The following is a 25,648-nucleotide window of genomic DNA, read 5'->3' on the forward strand; positions in this document are numbered from 1 at the left end:
TGCCTGCAAATCGAATAGGAAAAGGCCATCCTAGGAAGTGCCTGTGCCAGGCTACATGGCTAGAGTGGTTGGCAAAGGCAAGGCAAGCAGAAAACAAAGCCGCCTTGGCAGCACTGAACAGGCCATGCCCAGCACTGAGGCCGCGGGCATCTGCAAGCCACATGGAAGGGTGGGTGGGTATACAGCACCAGAGCAAGTTAACCCGATTTGCATTTGGAAAGATGAGTTTGACTGAAAATGGACTAGACTGGGAAGAGAAGGAAGCAAAACTGAGGAGGAACTTGGTTGCAATGGCTACAGATTGCACAGAGATGCTCCAGGCCAGAAACAGCTGAAGTAAGGCTGGTAAGGACAGATTTAAGTGGCATTTAAGAGGCAGATTGATAGGACTTAGTGACAGTTGAATGCAGATATTAAGAAATAACCATCAAGTTTCTGGCTTGGGTAGCAAGCAGACAGCAGCATCTTTAACTAAGTAGGACATGGTCAAAGATGGAAAAAATGATTCAAGGGCAGACAGAAAGTCGATAGGAAGTCCAACTGTGAGCTTGCTGTGTACACAGCTGTGGGTTGTCCGCAGGGTGTCTAAAGAGGTGGCTGCATAAACAATGTGCATTTTGTATAAAAGAACATATGTGTCTATGGTGTGAGAGATCCTGTTTGGGGTGCTTCAGTGTACGGATAACACCAATAAAAATGTGTGGAGCTCCTCCTACAGTCCAGGCAAAAGGAAAGAAGTAGAGGGAGATTTGACAGACAGAAGAAGGCCATGTGAACACAGAGGCAGAGATTGGAGTGATACAGCCACAAGCTCAGAAATGCTGGCAACCACCAGAAGCTGAAAGCGGCAAGGAATTTAGACTGAAAGCCAGGCATTGGGCAGGCATAGATAAACGAGAAACCTGTTGGGGGGATGAGAGGGTCCTGGCTGGTAAATCCAGCATCACCTACACGAGTAGTGTCAACAAAACCTACACCAGGTGCTATGGAAGCACAGAGGAGGGAGCACCAACCCTAGATGCAGCTGAGAAGGTGCCAGTCAGGTAGGGTGGGGAGGTGGTGGAATCCTGGAGGAAGAAGCACCAATCAAGATGAAATTATCCCGTTAAAATAGGGTGTTAGTAGTAGGGGCGATAGCTCAGGCAGAGGGGACAACACACTTGAAGCCCAGAAACCCAGAGGCAAGAGACAGAGCAAGACTAGAGGCATGCCTGTCAAAGCGGAGGTGGGGGAGAGACGGCGAAGGCTGGGCCAAGTCCTCAGGCACTTGGGCATTGTGGTTTGAAGTCTCACCTAGGCAATGGAGAGTCATTAAACCCTAAGCAAGGGAGTGGCATGATCCCTTTTGCTGTTTAGAAAAATCGCTTTGGCTGCAATGTGAGGGTGGATTAAAGGGGGAAACCTGGAGGCTGGGAGAACAGTTAGGAAGCCATTCAGGCAGGGAAGAAGTGGTTACATTCCCAGAGAAACATTCAGGAGGTCGGACAGACAGGACTTGGGAATAGACCCAATACTGGAAATGAGGGAGGAGCCCACTATGGTGCCCACATTCCTGGCTCCAGCAACTGGGCATATGTTCCAGGCATGGATGAGACTGCATACGGTGTGTGTGCCAAGAAACCCAGTGTAAGCATGGGCAGGGGCAGAAGGGCCAACACAGCGGGCCCAGGAGGAGCAGTCAGCCAAGAGGTGGGAAATCCAGGGAATAAGGCGTAACTGAAGCAATCAGTGCTGAAGCAATTGGAAGCCTGTCACAAATCAAAGAGAGCAACTGAAAGATGCAACAGTTTCTGCCAGATGTGGCAGTTAGGTCAATTCCAGTGAAATGGTGAGGCCGAAAGCCTGATCATATAGCTCAAAGCAGAGACACCAATGTGTATCATCCTGAGGAAGGCTGAAAAAACAAAAAACAAAACAAAACAAAAAAACAGCTAAGCAAGTGGCTAGAAAGGGATCGCTCAAGGGAGGCTGCTTCCAGCATGTGGTAAAGCGAGTACTAGTTTTCTCACCTATGAAACTAGGATAGCAGCACACATTCCCCCAGCCTAATCACAGGGGATCCTAAAACTCAAGGTTCTTTGAGGTTCTTTGAAGATTTATAATCACTGTTGCCTTCTACTTACAGAAAAGAGCCACTCTGTGCTTTTCCACCATACAGTTCAAAATATAGACACTCTTTAGGCTGGGCACGGTGGCTCACGCCTGTAATCCCCGCACATTGGGAGGCTGAGGCGGGTGGATTGCTTGAGACCAGGAGTTTGAAACTAGCCTGAGCAACATGGTGAAAGCCCATCTCTATCAAAAATACAAAAATTAGCTAGGTGTGGTGGATGCATCCATAGTCCCAGCTACTGCGGAGGCTGAGACAGGAGGATGGCTTGAGCCAGGGAGTGGAGGCTGCAGTGAACTGAGATCATGCCACTGCACACCAGCCTGGGGGTGACAGAGACTCCGTCTCAAAAAAAAAAAAAGAAACTTTTTAAAGTTTTTTAAGGTTGTAGGAGAAAATTTTTAGGTGCAAGATCCTTTATGGAAGACTAACAGTCCTCTTAAAATTAGTCAAACTAATAACAACTGACAACAGAACTGTTAATTTGGGAACAAGTTTTTGTATCAATCTAATGCTCTTTCACATACTTCCAAACATTACATAAATTATTTTACCTAGTGTATACAACTTTCAAAAACTGTATTTGGAAAGTAACAGACCCTTGACAATTATTAACAGGGGTTTTATATCCCGGAGTTTGAGTGTCTGCGGGAGAACCGTCCCTGCAGGAGGCACTCCCCCTCCACCTGCGACCCGGGCTGGGAGAACACACGGAGGGCTCGGTGGAGCGGTCTCCGCCAGCGAGGCTTTCCTCCCGGTCGGTGTTGACAGTGTGGCATTTCTGTTATCTAATTTCTGGTTTTGACTGAAAGCGAAGTGAGTTTTCTCATGAGTGGAGTTGTAACATTTCTGCAAAAAAACTGACCACAGCCCTCCCAGACACTGATGAGCGGGGCACTGCGGAAAGTCTCGGGCTGCCTGCCTGCCTGCCGCTGTGGACGCCCCGACGGGGATCAGGGCCGGCCAACAGGAGTCACCCTCGGACCGACCACCATCTGAGCGGCGAAGGAGCCCGGACGCCCCGGCCGCGGCCGCCGGGTCCCCGCCCAGGGGCCAGGTGGCCAGGTCGCGTCGGGAGAAGAAAATGGAAGAGCTCTGAGCGACTATCGGCCGGCGCCTCCCCACGCGGCCTTCCCTCGCGGGCAGGGACCCTCTGCCACCGACCCGAGGACCGCAGGGCCCCGCTCGCCGCCCGCGCCCGTCAGGAAGCCGCGCGTCGCTCCCGTCGCTGTCAGGGTAGTCGGCTCGGGGCGTCGCCCACCGTCCACCGATGCACGGGAGCGCGTCCTCCCCTCCGAGGAACTAAGCGGCCGCGCCACGCATCCCGCCGCGCCGGAAGCGGGGACTAGGGACGGCCCAGCCTGGCAGGACCGCGGCGGAATGACCCGGGGCGACCCCGCGACAAGGGCGCCTCCGGCAGGCGGCAGAATTCCCTGAGAATCGGCGCGCTCCTCGCCGCGACGGACTCCACCTGGCCGGGGAGCTCGGTCTCCTCGCCGTGGCCACCAGCCCGGCCGCCTCCCATCAGGGCCGCCGCAGGCTCACCTCAGGGACCGAGGGCGCGGGCTTGCAGCGCGGCGGCGTCCGTTCGGCGAGCGGTTGCCTGCAGGCCCTCCCTCCCCGGCCCCCAGCGCCACGAGCCCCTCCCGCCCCGCCCTCCGGCGCCCGGCGCCCAATCAGAGTGCCGCGCACGTGACGAGCGCTGCCTGCGATGACCTCATCCCTGGTGTGGGATGACGTCAAATTCAAGATGGATGGAATCACAGCGGCAGCGGCGGCTGCGGCGCGCGCGAGCCGAGTGTGAGCGGAAAGGGGCCCGGCGTCTGCCTCGGGGCTGAAGACCGGTGAGTAACTGTCACGCCCCTCGCTCTAGGAGAACTGCGGGGCCCCCTGGGAGGCTACAGCCTCCCCGCAAAACGCGGCCTTTCCTGACGTAACTCTGAGGTGATTTCTCTCCTCTTTTTTCTCCACCAGCGGGTTGCGGGCTGCGAGCGCTTCTGCGCGTGCGCGGGGCCTGGGCGCTCACCGAGCATGTCCCGGGTTCCCACGTAGCCGATTGTACCCTCACACTGCGCATACTCCCTGCCCGCACTTGGCCTCGCCCTCGCGAATGCGCATGCTCCATTCCCCTACGGGCTTCACTCGTCATCCTGGCCAAGCTGCCCCGGGGTAGGGGACTCGCTTGGCCCAGGCGCGTGCCCGTCGCGCGGAGCGGTTGAAATGCCTGGTGGAGAAGGGCGCGTTCTCCGGTTCTGGACAGGGGTTGGGGACCGGCGGTCCGGGCCGCGAGGTGCGCGCGGAAGCTGGCACGTGGCCTTGGGGACCCCGCACCTGCCGCGACCCGCCGCTCCCTTCACGGTCCGGGACTCAGCCCCGCCGCCCCGTCCTCGGCGTAGTGGCCGGAGCGTGACCGCTCGGTGCCCGCCGGACGCTCGCTCCCCGCCCCCGGCCCGCCTCCCCGCCCGGCCCCTCCCGCGGACGCCTGGACCTCGCAGCGCGTTTCTTCCCCTCCGGAGCCCCTGCAGACCTTGTCTGGGACTTCCCGGCGGTCCCGCAGAGCACAGCACCCTCCGCTGGCCAGGAGCTCTGCTGCTCGGCCGGCGACCGTCTCCCCGCTGGAGGAGCCCCTTCCCCCGGCCGAGGTCTGCGGCTGTAGGGGCAGGGAGTCAAGACGCAGCCGGTGCCGGCCTTAGAGACCCCACGGCAGCCCCGCCACATCTCTTCCCGGCTTTTCGGGAACACTCCCGGTAGTCCGTCCTCAGAGGCTCCTGCCTTTCCATCCTAGCACACCCTTGGGGGCTCGCGCTCTGCCCCCGGTTGCTATGCGCTTCCAGCCACGAGGGCTCTGCGGTTCGGGAGAATTCCGCAAGAGAGCGCGTTCGGAGGCAGGGTGTGTTTAGACAGGTATCCCAGTGGGATTGCCTGAGCGAGAGGAGGGGGAAAGTTAGACTTCACACGGCCTGGGGTTTTTCCTTTCGTGCAAGCACTCGCAGCCCTGGCACCGAGCCTCCGGGGGCACGCGTGTATTACAGCGTAGTCCAGCGATTGTTCACATGATGACCCTGAGCGCTCAATTAAGCAGCTTACATTATGGTCCTCATACCTTGTTTAAGAAGACAAGAAAGTGGGTTAATCCATTTTAGAAAGATTTCTCATGGAAAATTATCTTTTAAAGCTTTCCTCGTGTACTTGAAGGAGTGAATCATGATCTCTAAGGACTAGTAGTCATGAAGTTTAAATTTAAGCACCCCTAAATATCGATGTTGTAAAGAAAGTCGAAATTTGAAGTGCTGGTTTACTTAAAAGTAACTTTTGGTTTATTTTTCCTTTTTAACACTATTGAAAGTATAATGTGCTTCATTCTGTTGAAACAGAAATTGAAGAAGATATAACCCCTGCCCTCCAGTAACTTACACTATTTAGGAGGGAATATTAGATGTGTACACTGGTAAGGAAAAATTGTAAATAACAAAACTGGGGTTATTAAGAAGGTCTCTCGATGGAAATGAGATAATTAAAGGGACAAGTTTTTCTTTTCCTTTTTTTTTTTTTAATTTTGACGGAGTTTCACTCTTGTTGCCCCAGGCTGGAGTACAATGGCATGATCTCGGCTCGCTGCAACCTCCGCCTTCTGGGTTCAAGCGATTCTCCTGCCTCAGTCTCCCGAGTAGCTGGGATTACAGGCGCCCACCACCACACCCAGCTTATTTTTTTTTTTTTTTTCCCAGTAGAGACGGGGTTTCACCTTGAAATCTCCTGACTTCGTGATCCACACCCGTTGGCCTCCCAAAGTGCTGGGATTACAGACATGAGCCACTGTGCCCAGCCGAAGGGACAATTTTAGTTGTCCCCAAAGCCAATGGAAGTAGAGCAGATCATAAGCTATGTAACAGCTAAGTTTGACCAGGTCGCAGTGATAGGCTATAAGGGAAAGAGAAGAGATTTCTGGTTTTGGAAACTTAGGGGGTGGCAACACACCAAAGTAAATCGGGAATACGTGAGGACAAGCAGATGCGGGAGCAGGGACGGGAGGTGTGGAGTTTAAGTACCATGCTGGACCTGAGGATATACTGTGATGGAACTGTTCAGTAGGTACCTGAGAGGCTGGAGCCTCAAGAGTCTAAGCAGAGATACAGATTTGGGAGTCATCGTCCAGTAGCGATTAAAAAAGTCACAAGGTCTGATAGAAAAGCAAAGAATACTGCCCCTTGTTGGGGCTCAGTAACAGATGCTGGAGAAATAAAGGTGAGCCAGTCCAGGTCTTGAGCCTCAAGTTTGATGATTTTTCTCTTTGCCCAATACCTAGCTTGCTAGGCCTTGTGCTGGGCATCAGGGATACAGGCATGCAAGCAAGGGTTCTTTCTTTAGGGAGTCCCTTGAGGGAGACACATGTAAAAACAGATCAATTGAAGAAGTTGTGGTGGTATTACAGAGAGATGAAGTATTGTGGTTTAGATGACTGAGCTGCTGGCTAGGGGCAACTACAAAAGCTTTGTAGAGTCAGTGACATTTCAACTGGATCTTTCGGTAGAAGTTAACCAAGTAAAGGAGAGGGAAGAGAGATCTTGGGTGGCAGAAGCTGGATATGCAAGTCTGTAGAGTAGATGGTAAGGAGTGTCCAATAAGGGTGGAGAGATGAATTGTAACCAAAGTATGAAAAGTCTTGTATGCCAGTCTATAATTTGGATTTTCTGTAGAAATAGAAAAATCAGTACAGTACTCCAAAGCAGAGCAGTGATGTAATGTGCTTTACTTCAGCAAAACAACTAACAGCCATAATTTTCACTCCTGCATTTAATTGGAGTGAAGAATACAGAAAAATCAAATCTTTATTGTTGTGGAAGATAACATGTTGAGCATTGATAAGAATGCCAAAAGATATTAAATAGATTATCAGTCTTTAAATAGCTTTCAGTCCTCTTGGGGAGACACAAATGACCAACAATAAAGGCAGTGAATAAACATGTAAATGGTGCTGAAGTTGAAAGGAGGTATTTGCCCATTATAAACTGAAGTAGTCAAGAAAGGTATATTAGTTTGCCTGGGCTGCTATAACAAAGTACTGCAGACTGGATGACTTAACAGATTTCTTTTCTCACAGTTCTGGAAGCTGGAAGTCCAAGATCACGGTGTCAGCAGGGTTGGCTGCTTCTGAGGCTTCTCTTTGGCTTATAGATGGCATCTTCTTGTCCCTACTTGGTCCTTCCTCTGTTCATGTCTTTGTGCTGATCTTCCTCTCACACCAGTTACATCAGTTTAGGGGTCACCCTAAAGCCCTCATTTTAACTTAATTACCTCTTAGAGACCATGTCTCCAAGTACAGTTACATTCTCCAGGTGCTGGAGGGTAAGTCTTTTATCATATAAATTTGGGGGGGAAGAGTGGGGACACAATTCAACCCATAATGGAGGATTTTATGGAGGAGCTGGGAGTTGACCTGAGCTTTGAAAGGTGATTCATGTTCTGAGTAGTGTGCTGAGGAGGGGTTTAGGTGAGTTCTAGGACTTTCCAGATTGGGGAATGGAAGAAGTCAGATGTGCAGGTTTGGTCTCAGAGACAGAGTATCTGGAGCAGGAAAGTATCACTAGGGAATAACTAAGGGAAAGAAAACAAATTTTTTTTTTTTTTTTTTTTTTTTGAGATGGAATTTCACTCAAGCTCAGCCGTCACCCAGTGGTGACTAGAGTGCAGTGGCACGATCCTGGCTCACTGCATCCTTCACCTCCCAGGTTCAAGTGATTCTCCTGCCTCAGCCTCTCTAGTAGCTGGGATTACAGGCACCCGTCACCACACCCAGCTAATTTTCTTATTTTTAGTAGAGACAGGGTTTTACCATGTTGGCCAGGCTGGTCTCGAACTCTTGATCTCAGGTGATCCACCCACCTTGGCTTCCCAAAGTGCTGGGATTACAGGCATGAGTCACTGCGCCTGGCTAAGAAAATTTTAAAAGTCATTTGAAACCAGATTTTATAGAGCCCTGTAGTCATTGTTTTAAATATTTTAGCCTAGTGAAGAACAATTGTTTTTATTTTTTTATTTTTAAACAGGATCAAAGCTGGTTCTCTTCATTCAGATCTTAGATCTCAGCTGAAATGTTCCATCAAGGTATTTTCTGACCATCCTCTCTAGGCACTGCATCCAGCGATATCACCTTGTTTATTTCCACCATAACGCTTAGCAGAATCTGATGTTATCTTTTTATTTGTTTCCTTATTTAGCATCTGATTTATTCACTAGAAAGTGGGGGTCTTGTCTGTTTATTGCACCCCTATATTTCAGATAAATCTAACCATGCCTTGTACAGAATTGGAATTCAGTAAATAAGTTGAATTAATAATAGGAATATTTAATGTGTATGTTGGGTGAACGATCAAAGCTTTGTTCTAAGAAGCTCAGGCTAGCAGCTGTATTAGGATGGGTTTGGAAGGCATAACAGGAGCAGTGAATACCACGTGGAAATATATTAGGGTTCTTTAATAACAAGAACAAAAAATGGCTGGCTTGAATGGAAAAAGTAGTTTATTGTAAAGATACAGGACTTAAGAGCTAAAAAACTGGGCCAGGAAGAAGGACAAAAACCAAGCTAACCCCAGGAATCTATGTAGCAGGCACTAGCAAGGTTGCATTTTCAGGCCTCCACTGAGATAAATCAGCTTCATTTATTTATTGCCTTTGTCATTCTTCTCAGGATTCATATTCCAAGGACAAAGTTTCTGATTGGTTTGGCTTTGGTTGTATGGTTAGCCCAGAGCTAGGGGAGAGGAGGACATCAGGCTGTGTAGCACATCAGGCTGTAGCACACAGTGGGACAAGAGCAGTTCTTCTATAGCAAAATCATGGGGCTGTTAACAGGGGGTGGAATGGCTGTGTAGTGGCTGGAAGAAGACAGCCAAGGCTGTGACCAGAGTCTATTAAGGGGCAGAGGAGCTTGAACTATGTTAGAGTAGGATCATTCTGCTGAATGTGGCAGAGAACAAACCATCAAACCCCCTTGGTAGAAACTGAAAGTGTGGTGAAATAGAATACAAGATAGTAACATAACTTCTCTTGAAGGATTGGATAAGCTAGTCTAGGTTTGAAATCTGAGGATATTTGCACTGTCACCAAGTGAGTGTTGATAAGACCGAAACTCAGAGGCAGCTTCCTATCACCATCGAATAGTAAAATCCCTTGGTAGGTGTTATGGCTAAATCCTGAGATTAGGGTTTGGGCATAAGCAGTCTGTGTGTGTGTGTTTATATTCCAGAGTCAAATGTAGATGCTTTGTTTTTTTAACTAGGTGTTTGCCTTGTGTTACATGCATTCCTTCTCTTTTCTAGTATCATGGTTAGGACTATAGAAGCAATCCCCGATATTCCAAAGGACCCATGTTCCCAGAGTTGAATTCTAGGTTGATGCTGGATGTAAAGAGACATTTTCTTGTAGAACTGATAGTAGCAGTTTTGTGGCTAGTCTGGGAGCCAACTTAATTTATAATGTACCTTTAGCTATGACACTAGTCCAAGTAGGTGAGACTATTTTGATCCCTTTCCATCTCTCTTTCTCAACCCCTCACTCACCCCCTGGTACCCTTCTGAGTGCCAGCTCATGCTTTGCTTTCTTCTGCTTCTATCACTAGAATGCTCTATATTCAAACTTGCCTACCTTCCCTCTCCCTCAGAAATCTTTTCCATACAACTGATTTAACACTCTATAAAGGAAAGTATTTGCATTGAATTAATTTATGTTAAGAGATGAGGCTGGGCGCAGTGGCTCACACCTGTAATCCCAGCACTGTGGGAGACCGAGATGGGCGGATCACCTGAGGTCAGGAGTTCTAGACCAGCCTGACCAATATAGTGAAACCCCGTCTCTACTAAAAATACAAAAATTAGCCAGGCCTGGTGGCTGGGGTCCCAGCTACTCAGGAGGCTGAGACAGGAGAATTACTTGAACCCAGGAGGCAGAGGTTGCAGTGAGCCAAGATCATGCCACTGCACTCCAGCCGGGTGACAGAGTGAGACTCCATCACAAAAAAAAAAGATGTGAGATATGAGTCCTCCGCCCCCTTAGCATTTATTACCTGAGGAATTTGAAGTGATGGTATGAAATAATCTTCTGGAATCCAGTTCTGAAGGGTTTTGTAGCCGTTCCAGGGAATTGGAAGTTGAGGCCAGGGCAAGCCCTTGCAAGCTTTTAAGCCCCAGCAAGGCCCGATGAGCATTTCTGAAAAGTGTCTATGGTAGAAATGTAAAGAATGGAATCTTTAGTATTACAGGTTGACTATTCCTTATCTGAAATGCTTGGGACCAGAGGTGTTTCAGATTTCAGATTGTTTGGGATTTTGAAGTACTCGCATTATACCCGGTGATTGAGCATCCCTAATCCAAAAACCCAAAATGCTCTAATGAGCCTTTCCTTTGTGCATCATGTCATTGCTCAGAAAGTAGTTTTGGGTTTTTGGACTAGAGATATTCAGCTTGTATTATAATTGTCAAAGGAGTGATGAGTCCCAAGCCTTCCTTAGGACTATTCACTCATAGTTAATAGTGAGTAGTTCCCACTATTCACTCATCCACCGTCCTACCCCTTGGCCAAATTAATTGCTTCCTGGAATCGGTATCCCCATAGCATTCTTCACATTCTTCATTAATTGTTGTCTGTCCTACCATGGAAATATGAACTACAGGAGAACAAGAAGCAGGCCAGTTACTCATCTGCCCATCACCAGCACCTGTTGTGATACATGGTGGGTAGCAGGCCCACACAAGCATCTGCGAGGGGAAGAGGAGAAGGAAGGAAGATGTGCATGTGCCACATGGGAAGTGCTGAACGTACTGGGGCTTTCGAACATGTTGCCTCTTCTGTCTTTCATAAAAATCCTATGTAGTGGGTAGTGTTATAGCCATGTTTAACAGGTAAGGAAACTAGTCAGAAAGGTTGAGTCATCTTTAGAAGGTTACATGCCTACTAGGTGGCAGAGCCAGGATTTGAGACAAATAGACTGATTGGAAAGGCTTTTCCGTGGAACTGTAAGGTCCTCCGTGAATTGTTAACCATAAAGATTCTCTCATTTTGAAATTTCAGAAGACATGAATTAGAAACAATCCAGGCAGGCTTTGGGAACCTGTTTGTGTGCGAGGATCAAAGTGGTAAGCAAGCCGGCCCTATTTCAGAAACTGGTTTTCCTGGGGGGTTTTCCTTTTAGCTTTTTCTGTTGCTCATAAATAGACCTTTTCTTCCAAATTTCACCCACTTGTCTTTTAAGAGCTCCAAGGTTTTTCCGCCATGACTGAAGTGGCAGAACTTCTGCCGTGATGAGTCAGGTGGAAATGAGCCGTGGAAAGGAGGGGCGTAGATAGTGGTGGCAGCAGTGCGTGTTTATATGTAAGATGCACTGCTTCTGTAAGTCGGAGGCCCTGATTACTCATAATGAAAACCTGCATGGAAATTTGAAGTGATGTGCCAGCAAAGTTACCGGTCTAGATCTGAAAAATACACTGAGGAGAAAGTACACCCAGCAACAACGTTCGCCTTATCTGACAGCAGAAGAGCAGAGAAATCAAAAGTTTTTGAGGATTCGGTCTACACAGCCACCAGCCACAAACAGTCTTGCTGGATTATCTTGTGATCCTCAGCAGTTGTGATTTTCCCCCTTTCACTTACATTCTTGATGGAGCATGTTATATTTTTAGGTAATTGTTAAACTCAAATATACTGTCATTAAAACACAAAAATTCAGTATGTTGTCTGTTTGCAGCCAGAGTAGGAAAGGGTACATTGTTTTCAAAGCGTAATTGAATTAAAATGTAAAAAAAGCAAGGGTCTTAATATAAAGGTGAGGGATCTGCATCTCCTGGCTACCCCTCTCTCCTATCTAGACATCTAGAGTCTCTAGATCCTGGGGTACTGGGGAGAATGGACAATGTTGCTTTCCTGTGCAAGATCCTCACATAACGTATTTTAGCCCCCAAGGCACTAATGCCTCCATCTTCCTCCAGCCTCATGGGCATTTCCTCCCCCATGTGTACCTTTACCTTTCACCAGACAAAGCCACCTGTTCCCTTGGGTTCCTCCTGCTCTGTCTTGTCTCTGTGGTGTTGCATGTACTGCAGCCCAGCCAGCTGATATGAATCCTGCCCTGCTACTTATTATCTGTCTGACATTGAGCATGTTACTTAACCTTCTGTGCCTCAGTTTTCTCATCTGTAGAATGGAGATAATAATAGTACCTAATACCTAGGGTTGATGTCAATATTGAGTTGATACATAAAGAGTGTTTACTTTTGTGTGTGTGGCAGAATAAGCACCCAAATTATAGCTGTTATTAAGTACCTAGTTACTGTTCTTTTGAATGGAATGAAAAATAAATACTTATCCCTTGAAATGCCCTTCATCCTTCCTGCCTATCTCTTCCCAGCATTCCCTATAAAACTTTCTTCGTAGAACGCCCTTCCTGGTCTCCATCTCACCTGGCTCTAATGCCTGTCATCCATACTGTGTCTCTACCTCTACAAACATCCTATCTGCTGCTTAGCATACTGGACTAGGCTGATGAATTGACCTGTCCTCTTCCTGCGCAAGACCATAAGCTCCATAAGGCAGGGCCGTACTTGTTAAATTGGTATCTTCCATGTCTAGAAGGGTTCTAGCACACACTAGACAGATGCTAGCCCTAAGTCTATAACTGTCTGGATGACCTTAGGCAAATGACTTGACCTCTCAATGCCTCAGTTTCCTCATTTGTAAAAAGGATTGATGATATTATCTAGTTCAGAGGATGATATGAGAATTGGAAGACGAAACTAGAGGCAGTGTCATGTAGGGGTTAAGAGCTTACTTAGCCTCTGGAGCCAAGCCAGCTGATGCGAATCCTGCTCTGCTACTTATTATCTCTATGACGTTGAGCACGTTACTTGACCTTCTGTGCCTTAGTTTTCTCATTGTAAAATGGGGATAATAGTACCTACCTCCTGTGGTTGATGTAAATATGGAGTTAGTACATAAAAAGTGTTTACTTTTGTGCATGTGACAGAATAAACACCAAATTTTAGCTGTTGCTAAGTACCTAGTTACTGTTCTACTGAATGGAGTGGAAAGTAAATACTCTGTAAAGTTGTCCTGCACTTACGTATCAGGAATTTGGACATCCCAAGGCACTTTTCAGGCTGGTGTGATGGCTCTAAATGGAGGTTATAGGAAAGTTAAGTTTTAAGTCCCCAATAATTTTCAGGGACAGTGAGTATTTCTCTTACAACTTAACTCTGAGTGACTTTATTATTGTCCCCTAGTTCGTAGATGTTTTCATTCAAAGAAGATAGAAGTCTGTGATCCAAGAAATTTGAAGCAGTGACTTAGAGCAGAAATAGGGATCATGATACTTTGAATAATGCATAAAGAAGGAAACCTTTCTGGCCGGGCGCGGTGGCTCACGCCTGTAATCCAGCATTTTGCGAGGCCAAGACGGGCAGATCACAAGGTCAGGAGATCGAGACCATCCTGACTAACACGGTGAAACCCCGTCTCTACTAAAAAAATACAAAAAACTAGCCGGGCGAGGTGGTGGGCGCCTGTAGTCCCAGCTACTCGGGAGGCTGAGGCAGGAGAATGGCGTAAACCCGGGAGGCAGAGCTTGCAGTGAGCTGAGATCCGGCCACTGCACTCCAGCCCGGGCAACAGAGTCAGACTCCGTCTCAAAAAAAAAAAAAAAAAAAAAAAAGAGAAGGAAACCTTTCTAAACAAAGAACAGGGACACGAATACTGCTTTTTTGGCAACAGGATGCATACGGTCTGTGGAATATCATTTGCTTCAGGTCCAGGGATGTAAAAAACTCCCCTTGGTTTAGTCTTCACACTAAAGGGCCAGGACAAGCCCTTGGAAGGGAGGTTTGAAGTGGTTAGCCTTTACCTGTGCTTCAAGTTCTGTTTGTGTCTTAGTTTGGATTCCCACAAAAGTAGACCCTAAGATAAAGATTCAGATGTAGATGTTCATTTGGGAAGTGATCCCAGGAAGCACAAGAAAGGAAGTAGGGACAGTAAGGCAGAGATAGAGGCTCATAAAGGGTACACTGATGAACAGGTTGCTGCTCACATGTAGGATATCAAAACTGAATTCTTAGAAAAATCAGAACTCCTGTTTTTTCTGTCAAACCTCATCTCTCCTAAGGATGCCCTTCCCTTTATTTTGGCAGAATGCTTAACTCCACACCTTCTGTTTTCTCCTGCAGTCTGTCCACTAGAAATCCTAATGACTCTGCCTTTACCTCCATTGCTACCACCCTAGTCCCAGCCACCATCCTCTCTCGTCTGGGTCATTACAGTGGACTGCAAGCTGGCCCGCAGCTTCCATCCTAACCTACCCTCTGTTGTCTACTCTCAACAACACAGCCAGAGCAATCCTTTGGAAGCGTAATTCAGGTCTTTGTCATTTCTTTGTCATTCCTCTGCTCACAATCTTCAGTGGCTGTCCATTTCATCCATAGTAAAAAATAAAGTTCTTTTGGAGGTCTCCCAGCCCTTGACAGTCTTTCTTCTTCTTGCCTCTCAGATGTCATCTTGCATGGTTCCCAGCACACACTGCTCCAGCCCTTCTGTTGCCTTAGCTTCTCCTTTTGTTGTGATGTTCTTCCTCCATTTATCTCCATGGCGCATCCCTCACCTCCTTCATACCTTCTCTGATCCCATTTTGATGAGTGAATGACATGAGAAGTTCCTGGTACATTTTGTAGTGTAGGTTCCTGTATAGTTATGTGCTATATAAATGGTAGCGACTGTTATCTTATTTAATTCCCACAATAGCATTATGTGGTAGCTGCATTATCCTTATTTTATAGCAAGGTAAACTGAGGCTCAAAGAGGTTGGTTAGCCTAGAACACTGGCTCTCAAAATATTTTGACTGACCCACAGGAAGGAATACATTTTATATCTCAATCCAGTCCATGCTTGCTTATGTGAATATGTACATATATATAATAGAAACAAAAGTTTTTCAAGCTCATAATTAACCTTATGACATTTGATGCATTCTGATATTTTCTGCCCTGTCCTAGTCATTTATTTTTTAATTGCTAATTTTAAACCATCAAATTGAGTTTAAGAACACCTTTTGACAGAGACTATCCAAGCCTTTAATTCTGTATCGTTAATTCTGTGTTACAGCTTTTCCCTGTGGCAACATCTGAACTAGCTTTGTCAAAAATTATTAGTGCTAAAAACTCCTCAGTACCCAGCTGAGTAATACATGTAACATAAGCTTATGTCTTTTTCTGCTGACCTCTGTAAAAGATGATAAGGGTTTCTTTATATAGATAGATGTAAAGGACGTCTGGTAGGAATAAAGAAAATTTGAATGACTAACAGAAGAAAAAGGAAGGGAAATTATCAAGTAGTCACAAATAGAATAATTTTTTAAAAATAGAGGAATTAAAATTTACCATTTACTTTGAAAGGATGGTAGGCGGGAATGGACAGAAACTTGGTATAGTCTGACCAAAGCAGTTGTTTGTGGACAGGCTAAAGGCATCATCTGTAGAAGCAAAGTCCTGTGTCTCAGTCGGTTAAATTGAGTCGCATCTTATCAGGGAGTCAGAAGGAATTGTATACTACATGTGGCCACTCCCAGGTTGACAGCCTCGGAGACTCTGGGCTCTTCTGAAGAGCCTGGTGGCTGGGGTAACCAGCAAAGGCCAGAAGAGAATGTACAAATGTGCTGGGGTCAAGTTTGGTTCATCTACAATTTGCCCTCTAGAGAAAGATAAAACCGTCACAAATATTCTTAGTTACTTGGGATACATTTAATCTTAAAAATAAATGTCTTAACAATATTTGAAAGAAAATATGGCATTATAAAATGAAAGGGATGAGCCAGGTGCATTGGCTCACGCCTGTAATCCCAGCACTTTGGAAGGCTGAGGCAGGCAGATCACGTGAGGTCAGGAGTTCGGGACCAGTCTAGCCAATATGGTGAAACCCCATCTATACTAAAAATACAAAAATTAGCTGGGCGTGGTGGTGCACGCCTGTAATCCCAGCTACTCAGGAGGCTGAGGCAGGAGAATCACTTGAACCCAGGAGGCAGAGGTTACAGTGAGCCAAGTTTGAGCCATTGCACTCCAGCCTGGGCAACAGAGTGATACCCGTCTAAAAGAAAGAATGAAAAGGATGAGGTGTTAGAGGAACAGAAGCCTAAATAAAGGGTCAGATACACAGAGTCAGGCATTGTCTCTGCATGAAATGGCTTTGGCTGCATCAAGAATATGGTGGGGTTAATCTGCCCTGTTTCTTTGATACCAAATTAGATGCCTATTAATCCTGCAATTTCTGAAAGTTAAGTGCACATCTGTTGAGTTTTCTTTAGATGAACTCTTTGCAACAACCCTGCAAGAGGAGGGCACAGTTGTCATTCCCATCTCACGTGAGGGACCTGCCACACCGAGAGGCTGACAGGAACACCCAAGGACAGTCAGCCAGCCTGCAAGGAGCTGGCATCTCAGCCTGAGGGTCTGACACCAGAGCTTGCACTCGACCACTTGGCCTCCTCTTCTCATGTTTAGATTTGAAGAGCATTTCAGTGAAATCTCAGTTTAAACTGTTTAATTAAATTTAGAACTGGGCTAAAGTTTCCTTTGTGCTATTGTTGAAAATGTGATTTGGTAAGAAAATAGTATTCATGAGATTGCAAGGCAAATAGCATAAGAAAGAAAACAAACTTCTTTTATTCTTTAACACTTATAATCTTTTTTTTTTTGAGACAGCGTCCTGCTCTGTCACCCAGGCTGGAGTGCAGTGGTGCAATCTTGGCTCACTACAACCTCCACCTCCCAGGCTTAAGCGATTCTCATGCTTCAGTCTCCTGAGTAGCTGGGATTACAGGCGCATGCCTCCATCCCTGGCTAATTTTTGTATTTTTAGTAGAGATGGGGTTTCACCATGTTGGCCAGGCTTGTCTCGAACTCCTGACCTCAAGTGACCTGCCCGCTTTGGCCTCCCAAAGTGTTGGGATTACAAGTGTGAGCCACCGTGCCGGGCATAAACACTTTCATTAGTAATTAGCAAATAATTTTTCTCTTTCCAAATTCTTATCTATTTTTAAAGGTCTCTTGGCCAAGCTCAGTGGCTCATGCCTATAATCCCAACACTTGGGGAGGCTGAAGTGGGAGGATCTCTTGAGCCCACAAGTTGGAGACCAGCCTGAGCAACATAGGCCCCATTTCTAAATAAAATAAAAAAAATTACCCAGGTGTAATTAGTCCATTTTCATAATGCTAATAAAGACATACCTGAGGCTGGGTAACTAACAAAAAGAGGTTCAGTGAACTCACAGTTCCACGTGACTGGGGAGGCCGTGTAATCATGGCAGAAGGCGAGTGCCGGGCACATCTCACATGGTGGCAGGGAAGAGAGAACTTGTGCAGGGGAACTCTTCTTTATAAAACCATCAGCTCTCCTGAGATTTATTCATTATCTCAAGAACAGCATAAGAAAGACCAGCCCCCATGATTCAGTCGCTTCCCACTGGGTCCCTCCCAGATGTGAGGAATTGTGGGAGCTACAATTCAAAATGAGATTTTGCTGGGGACACAGCCAAAATATATCATTCCATCCTGGCCCCTCCCGAATCTCATGTCTTCACATTTCAAAACCAATCATGCATTCCCAGCAGTCCCCCAAAGTCTTAACAAATTTCAGCATTAACTCAAAAGTCCACAGACCAAAGTCTCATCTGAGACAAAGCAAGTCCCTTCCACCTATGAGCCTGCAAAGTCAGAAACAAGTTAGTTACTTCCCAGATACAGTGGGGATACAGGCATTGGGTAACTACAGCCGTTCCAAATGGGAGAAATTGGCCAAAACAAAGAGGCTTACAGGCCCCATGCAAGGCCAAAATCCAGCAGGGCAGTCAAATTTCAAAGCCCCAAAATGATCTTGGACTCTGTGTCTCACATCCAGGTCAAGCTGATGTAAGAGGTGAGCTCCCATGGTCTTGGGCAGCTCCGCCCCTGTGACTTTGCAGGGTATAGCCCCCGCTTTTATGGGCTGGCATTGAGTGTCTGTGGGTTTTGCAGGCACACAGTGCCAGCTGTCGGTGTATCTACCATTCTGGGTTCTGGAGGATGGTGGCCCTCTTCTCACAGCTCCACTAGGCAGTGCCCCAGTGGGGACTCTATATGGGGGCTTCAACCCCACATTTCCCTTCTGCATTGCCCTAGCAGAAATTTCTCCATGAGGGCTCTGTCCCTCATGGAAGGGACACAGCCCTGCAGCAAACTTCTTCCTGGACATACAGGTGTCCACATGGAAACTGTCAATGCTTGGAGCTTGCACCATCTGAAACCATGGCCCAAGCTGTACCTTGGCCCCTTTCAGCCACGGCTAGAGCACCTGGGACACAGGGCACCAAGTTCCTAGGCTGCACACAGAAAGGGGTCCCTGGGCCTGGCCCACAAAACCATTTTTTCCTCCTAGACCTCTGGGCCTGTGATGGGAGGGGCTGCTGCAAAGGTCTCTGGCATGTCCTGGAGACATTTTCCCCATCGTCTTGGTGATTAACATTTGGCTCCTTGTTACTTAGGCAAATTCCTGCAGCCAGTTTGAATTTCTCCTCAGAAAATGGGATTTTCTTTTCTTTTTACTGTTAGGCGGCAACTTCTCCAAACTTTTATTCTCTACTTCCCTTATAAAACTGAATGCCTCTAACAGCACCTGAGTCACCTCTTGAATGCTTTGCTGCTTAGAAATTCCTTCTGCCAGATACACTGAATAATCTCTCTCAAGTTAAAAATTCCATAGATCTTTAGGGCAGGGGCAAAATGCCAGCAGTCTCTTTGCTAAAACAACAAGAGTCACCTTTGCTTCAGTTCCCAACAAATTCCTCATCTCCATCTGAGACCACCTCAGCCTGAATTTCATTGTCCATATCATTATCAGCATTATGGTCAAAGCCGTTCAGCAAGTCTCTAGGGAGTTCCAGACTTTCCCTCATTTTCCTGTCTTCTTCTGAGTCCTCTAAACTGCTCCAGCCTCTGCCTGTTACCCGGTTCCAAAATTGCTTCCAGATTTTTGGGTATCTTTTCAGCAGTGCCCCAGTCTATTGGTATCAATTTACTGTGTTAGTCCATTTTCACACTTCTAATAAAGACATACCCAAGACTGGGTAACTTACAAGAAAAAGAGGTTCAGTGGACTCAGTTCCACATGTTTGGGGAGGCCTTATAATCATGGTGAAAGGCAAGGAGGAGCAAGTCACATCTCACATGGCAGCAGGGAAGAGAGAACTTGTGCTATCATGAGAAGAGCACGAGAAAGACCCACCCTCATGATTCAGTTACCTCCCACTGGGTCCCTCCCACGACTTGTGGGAATTGTGGGAGTTACAATTCAAAAGGAGATTTGGGTGGGGACACCACCAAACCGTATCACCTGGCAAGGTGGCATATGCTTGTGGTCCCAGCTACTCAGGAGGCTGAGTGGGAAGATTGCTTGAGCCCAGGAGGTTGAGGCTGCAGTGAGCCATCATGGTGCCACTGCACTCCAGCCTGGGTGACATAGAGATACCCTGTCTCAAAATAAAAAATAAGGGTCTCACAAGACCTGCTTTGCAACCAGTTGTTAACAGTTCACATTATGTTTAAGTATATGTAGTAATAAAGCTGATTTTCTTTCAGAATTATAGACTTCAGGGGTTTTGATAATTCATACTTGTTTTCTGAATTGATAAGGAATAGTGCCAAGCATCAAATGGATAAGGACCCTAAATAGTAAACCTTTATTTTCAAATATTGCTTCCATATCCACCTGCCAAGTTCTGGCAGCCTTTTTGATGGTATGCAAATGCCTATGTTATAGTTTCTGCAGTTCTTCTGTTTTAATGAGGACCTACTTAAACCACGAGACTTATTTTACATTTTCACCATTATTTAAATAAGATTGTTCATTCATAAAGCTTCTGTCAGCCTATGATCTGCTAAATATTGGTACCTGCAAAGACAGCTGATGTTCCCTGCTCTTGAGGAGCCCTTCATTCCAAGGGAACTTTTCACTGCAATATCTATAGTAATTTTACATTTTGTCTTTTAGATAAACTCAAGCCATGGAGGGATTACTGCATTACATCAACCCCGCACACGCCATTTCTCTCCTAAGTGCCCTGAATGAGGAGCGTCTCAAAGGACAGCTGTGCGATGTGCTGCTGATTGTTGGAGACCAAAAGTTCCGAGCTCATAAAAACGTCTTGGCTGCCAGCAGCGAATACTTCCAGAGTTTATTCACAAATAAGGAAAATGAGTCACAAGCTGTATTTCAGCTTGACTTCTGTGAGCCAGATGCTTTTGATAATGTTTTAAACTACATTTATTCTTCCTCTCTATTTGTTGAGAAGAGCAGCCTTGCTGCTGTGCAAGAACTTGGCTATAGTCTTGGGATTTCCTTTCTGACAAATATCGTTTCTAAAACACCTCAAGCCCCCTTTCCAACGTGTCCTAATAGAAAAAAAGTGTTTGTAGAAGATGATGAAAACAGTTCTCAAAAGAGAAGTGTCATTGTTTGTCAAAGTAGAAACGAAGCACAAGGAAAAACTGTTAGTCAAAATCAACCTGATGTAAGCCATACTTCCCGGCCCTCTCCTAGCATTGCAGTCAAGGCTAATGCCAATAAGCCACATGTCCCAAAACCAATTGAACCACTTCATAGTTTGTCATTAACTGAAAAGAGTTGGCCGAAAGATAGTTCTGTGGGATATGCAAAGTCTCTTGAGCATTCTGGATCTTTGGATGATCCTAATAGAATCAGTTTGATGAAAAGAAATGCAGTATTGCCTTCAAAACCTCTGCAAGACAGAGAAGCTGTGGATGATAAACCAGGTGTGAGTGGTCAGCTTCCAAAAGGAAAAGCTCTAGAGCTGGCTTTGAAGAGACCACGGCCACCTGTTTTGTCTCTTTGTAGCTCATCAGAGACTCCCTATGTATTAAAAGAAACTAACAAAGGAAATGGTCAAGGTGAAGATAGAAACTTGTTGTATTATTCAAAGTTAGGCTTAGTGATCCCATCCAGTGGATCTGGTTCTGGAAACCAAAGCATTGACAGGAGTGGCCCACTTGTTAAGAGTCTCCTCAGACGATCTTTGTCGATGGATAGCCAGGTTCCTGTCTATTCACCTTCCATAGATTTGAAATCTTCCCAGGGATCATCTTCGGTGTCCAGTGATGCACCAGGGAATGTGTTGTGTGCTTTATCTCAAAAGTCATCTTTAAAAGATTGTAGTGAAAAAACAGCCCTAGATGACAGGCCTCAAGTGCTACAACCGCATCGCCTCAGGTCCTTTAGTGCTTCTCAGTCAACAGACAGGGAGGGAGCCTCCCCTGTGACTGAGGTGCGCATAAAGACCGAGCCCAGCAGCCCGCTGTCGGACCCCTCGGACATCATCCGCGTCACTGTGGGAGATGCGGCAGCAACAGCAACTGCCTCATCTTCGTCGGTCACGAGAGACCTGTCTCTGAAAACAGAAGATGACCAAAAAGACATGAGCAGACTCCCAGCAAAAAGGAGGTTCCAAGCGGACCAAAGATTGCCGTTTAAGAAGTTAAAGGTGAATGAGCATGGGTCTCCTGTGTCAGAAGATAATTTTGAGGAAGGCTCAAGCCCTACTATTCTTGATGCAGATTTTCCAGATTCTGATTTGAATAAAGACGAATTTGGTGAGTTGGAGGGGACGAGACCAAACAAAAAATTTAAATGCAAACATTGCCTTAAGATCTTTAGATCAACAGCAGGTCTTCACCGTCATGTTAACATGTACCATAACCCAGAAAAGCCCTACGCTTGTGACATCTGTCACAAGAGGTTTCACACCAACTTCAAAGTGTGGACACACTGTCAGACCCAACACGGCATAGTGAAGAACCCATCACCAGCCTCTAGTTCACATGCTGTTTTGGATGAAAAATTCCAAAGAAAGCTGATTGACATAGTGAGAGAGAGAGAAATTAAGAAGGCCCTGATCATTAAGTTAAGGCGCGGCAAGCCTGGTTTTCAGGGACAGAGTAGCTCCCAAGCGCAGCAAGTCATCAAGAGGAACTTGAGATCTCGAGCCAAAGGAGCTTACATTTGTACTTACTGCGGAAAAGCGTACCGCTTTCTCTCTCAATTTAAGCAGCACATAAAAATGCATCCAGGAGAAAAACCCCTTGGAGTAAATAAAGTTGCTAAGCCAAAAGAGCATGCTCCTCTTGCAAGTCCAGTAGAAAACAAGGAGGTTTACCAGTGCCGTCTCTGTAATGCTAAGCTCTCTTCTCTCCTAGAGCAAGGAAGCCACGAGCGGCTGTGCCGGAACGCGGCCGTCTGCCCTTACTGCAGCCTCAGGTTTTTCTCGCCCGAGCTGAAGCAAGAACACGAGAGCAAGTGTGAGTATAAGAAGCTGACCTGCCTCGAGTGCATGCGCACTTTCAAGTCCTCTTTCAGCATCTGGCGGCACCAGGTTGAAGTCCATAATCAGAACAACATGGCACCCACCGAAAACTTTTCTTTGCCCGTTTTGGACCACAATGGTGATGTAACTGGTTCTTCAAGGCCCCAGTCCCACCCTGAGCCCAATAAAGTAAACCACATCGTCACCACAAAAGATGATAACGTGTTCAGTGATTCTTCAGAACAAGTTAACTTCGACTCGGAAGATTCCTCTTGTCTCCCTGAAGATCTTAGTCTTTCCAAGCAACTGAAAATCCAAGTCAAAGAGGAACCTGTGGAGGAGGCTGAGGAAGAGGCACCCGAGGCCAGCACAGCCCCCAAAGAAGCGGGTCCTAGCAAAGAAGCCAGCCTGTGGCCCTGTGAGAAGTGTGGGAAGATGTTCACAGTGCACAAGCAGCTGGAGCGTCACCAGGAGCTTCTGTGCTCTGTGAAACCATTTATTTGTCACGTGTGCAACAAAGCTTTTCGCACTAATTTTCGACTCTGGAGTCACTTCCAGTCGCACATGTCTCAGGCTTCAGAGGAATCGGCACATAAGGAATCTGAGGTGTGCCCTGTTCCCACAAACTCTCCCTCTCCACCACCTCTGCCACCGCCACCGCCACTGCCCAAGATCCAGCCTCTGGAGCCTGACAGCCCCACAGGCCTGTCTGAAAACCCACCTCCAGCCACAGAAAAACTGTTTGTGCCCCAAGAATCAGACACCCTTTTTTACCATGCCCCACCCCTTTCAGCAATCACATTTAAAAGACAGTTTATGTGTAAACTTTGCCACAGGACATTCAAGACTGCATTTAGTCTTTGGAGTCACGAACAAACACACAATTGAAAGACCCAACACTTTTTACCTATGGGAGGCAGTCCCCAGATTTCAACCAGAATTGTGAAATGTGTCATAAGAAACAAAATATTTTTTAAACAAGAATAATAAAGGTTGGAGATTGTTATGCTTGAAATTAAGTTTGAGACAAATTGTTAATTACTTAGTTAAGTCCTTAATCAACTTTAGAAATACACCTTTTAAAATATTGTGATTCTGGACCTTACAAGAACAAGATGGTTTGATTTCGTTAATGTTGAAATTGGATTAGTCTTGATTGTGTGCATGGTTCCTCATTCCATGGTGTTGGTATAATCATTTAATTGAGGTTTTTGGTTTTTTACTGATTTGTAATTAGTGGAATACTATCGAAGTATTCCTTCTTTTGATTATTTTACACACTTGAGTTCTAGTTAAATCTTGACCATGTTCTTAAGTCCAAAATATATCAGGAAGAAGTGGAGTAGTTTTCTGTATTGATTTGTATCTTAGACTACTTTAGCAATAAAAGATAAATCTCAACTTTGATAAGTTATCCTGACACTTGATAAAAATAAATATTTGGTATTTTGTGGTCATGTAGAACTTCTTTTTGTATGACAATTGTGAGAAATTTAAATCAGCAATAGTAACACGTAGATCTTTATAAACTAACAAAAACTTGTTCTCAGTCAATATAATAAACGAGAAATTCTAAGGAAGACCTGGGAAATGAATGCAATTTATGGAAGTCCCCTACAGTCAGTTTATAAGGGTTTCAGTAGTGATAGACATTGTGATAAAAACTTGTACCGTGTTACATGTACACTGCACCACAGTCTAAATTCAGAGCAGCATTTGAAGGACTGCAAATGTTTCATTTCCTCTGATTTATGCTGTCACAAATTGAAAATCTGAGTGTAGTTAGGACCAAAAACAAAGCTAACCATATGGCACTAATTTTGATTTTAACATTAGTATAAAAAATAAGGTCAGGACATATATTTAAATAGATCCCAGATACTCAAGAGTTAGCACAGCTGATGTAAAATTCTAAATTACCATTTACTTCCAGATAATTCAGAGCAGAGGAGAAACATCTCGCTGCAGTTTCAACATGCTTTTCAAGAACAATACATACAACATATACATTTTCCTGCCTCTCTTTTGTGACAGTTTCTGTTAGAATTTTTTGGTGGTCTGGTGGTTAAAATCAGCAAGGCCATTCTCTACATCATTGCTTAATATTTCAGAAATAGGTATTAAAGCACTATCAGTGGTCCAAAATTAGTTTTCGCTACTTATTTTGGTCCGTGGGTTTTGGGCTTTTCAGAGAATATATGTATAATTTGTAATTGCAAGCCTTTCAATAGGATATCCAAAGTTCAGTGTGGTGTTTCAAAAGGGAAAATTTTTACTTGTAGGGGTGGGAATTAGGTGTATTTTAAAAAATGAAACTACAAAATCCTTTTAAGAAAGTAATACCAGTTTAGACTCTAGTTTGTGTTACAAGGTATTCTTTCAAAATGTTTCAAAAAGTCAACTACTGTCATTAAGAAATAACTTTAAATGTGTGCTCTAGCAGAAAATAACTCTGTACCCATCAGTCTTATTGCCAACATTCCATCCCACTGGGAGGAAAGAGAATTCTCATTTTTTTATTGAACCAGACATTTTTATAAAATACCGATTGACTTTGTACATTATAGATATTATATATGAAATTTTGCCTGGTATTCTTTCACTTGAAAAAACTCCAAAATTCCACATTTTAGTAGTTACTCCTATTCTTTCTTAAATTTGATGGAGAAGGGAAAATAAATTGCAGTTATTGATTCTTGCCATCTTTGTTTTCCTTAAGAAATCTATGCATTTTAAGGATAAAACTAAAGCATATGGCTTTACATGAAACATCAGGATGGATTATTGTACATTGAATTCATTCCCCGTATAATGTGGTATTTCTTACTCTGACCATCTTAGTAGCTGTCACTTCAGAAGAAGACAGTTTCCCTGAGTGATCATCACCTACATGGCCATTAGAGTATCTATTGGTGATAATTCCATGATACAGAGTATCTTGGCATTATAAATTCAGTATCCCAGGACTTGAACCTTTATGCTACATTTTTGAAGATTTTTAAAAAATAATATTGTTAATCAGTAAAAAAAAAAAAAAAATATTTTTGATCTAAACATAGGTTCTGCATATCTGTTAGATTTTAAAAATGACTGGTGTTTTGTCTTCACATTTTTGTCTAAGCAAGGAATATAAGATTTCAAATAAAATTTTGAACCA

At 45.3% G+C, this 25,648-nt stretch overlaps 1 protein-coding gene across 2 annotated transcripts; it reads left to right on the plus strand.

Annotated features, from left to right (window-relative positions):
• The first annotated feature begins 3,138 nt into the window (after positions 1-3,138).
• Positions 3,139-25,648, plus strand: ZBTB21 (zinc finger and BTB domain containing 21). Of its 2 annotated transcripts, XM_023192034.3 has the most exons (3): positions 3,139-3,954; positions 20,166-21,781; positions 22,385-25,512. In XM_023192034.3, the coding sequence occupies exons 2-3, from the start codon at positions 20,179-20,181 to the stop codon at positions 23,377-23,379; spliced, it is 2,598 nt and encodes an 865-aa protein (XP_023047802.1). In that variant the 5' UTR covers positions 3,139-3,954; positions 20,166-20,178; the 3' UTR covers positions 23,380-25,512. The 2 variants fall into 2 exon arrangements, with proteins under 2 accessions (XP_023047802.1, XP_023047793.1); XM_023192025.3 differs by having other exon boundaries at positions 20,166-25,648.

This window comes from Piliocolobus tephrosceles, chromosome 19, assembly GCF_002776525.5.
Source record: "Piliocolobus tephrosceles isolate RC106 chromosome 19, ASM277652v3, whole genome shotgun sequence".
Lineage (NCBI taxonomy): Eukaryota > Metazoa > Chordata > Mammalia > Primates > Cercopithecidae > Piliocolobus > Piliocolobus tephrosceles.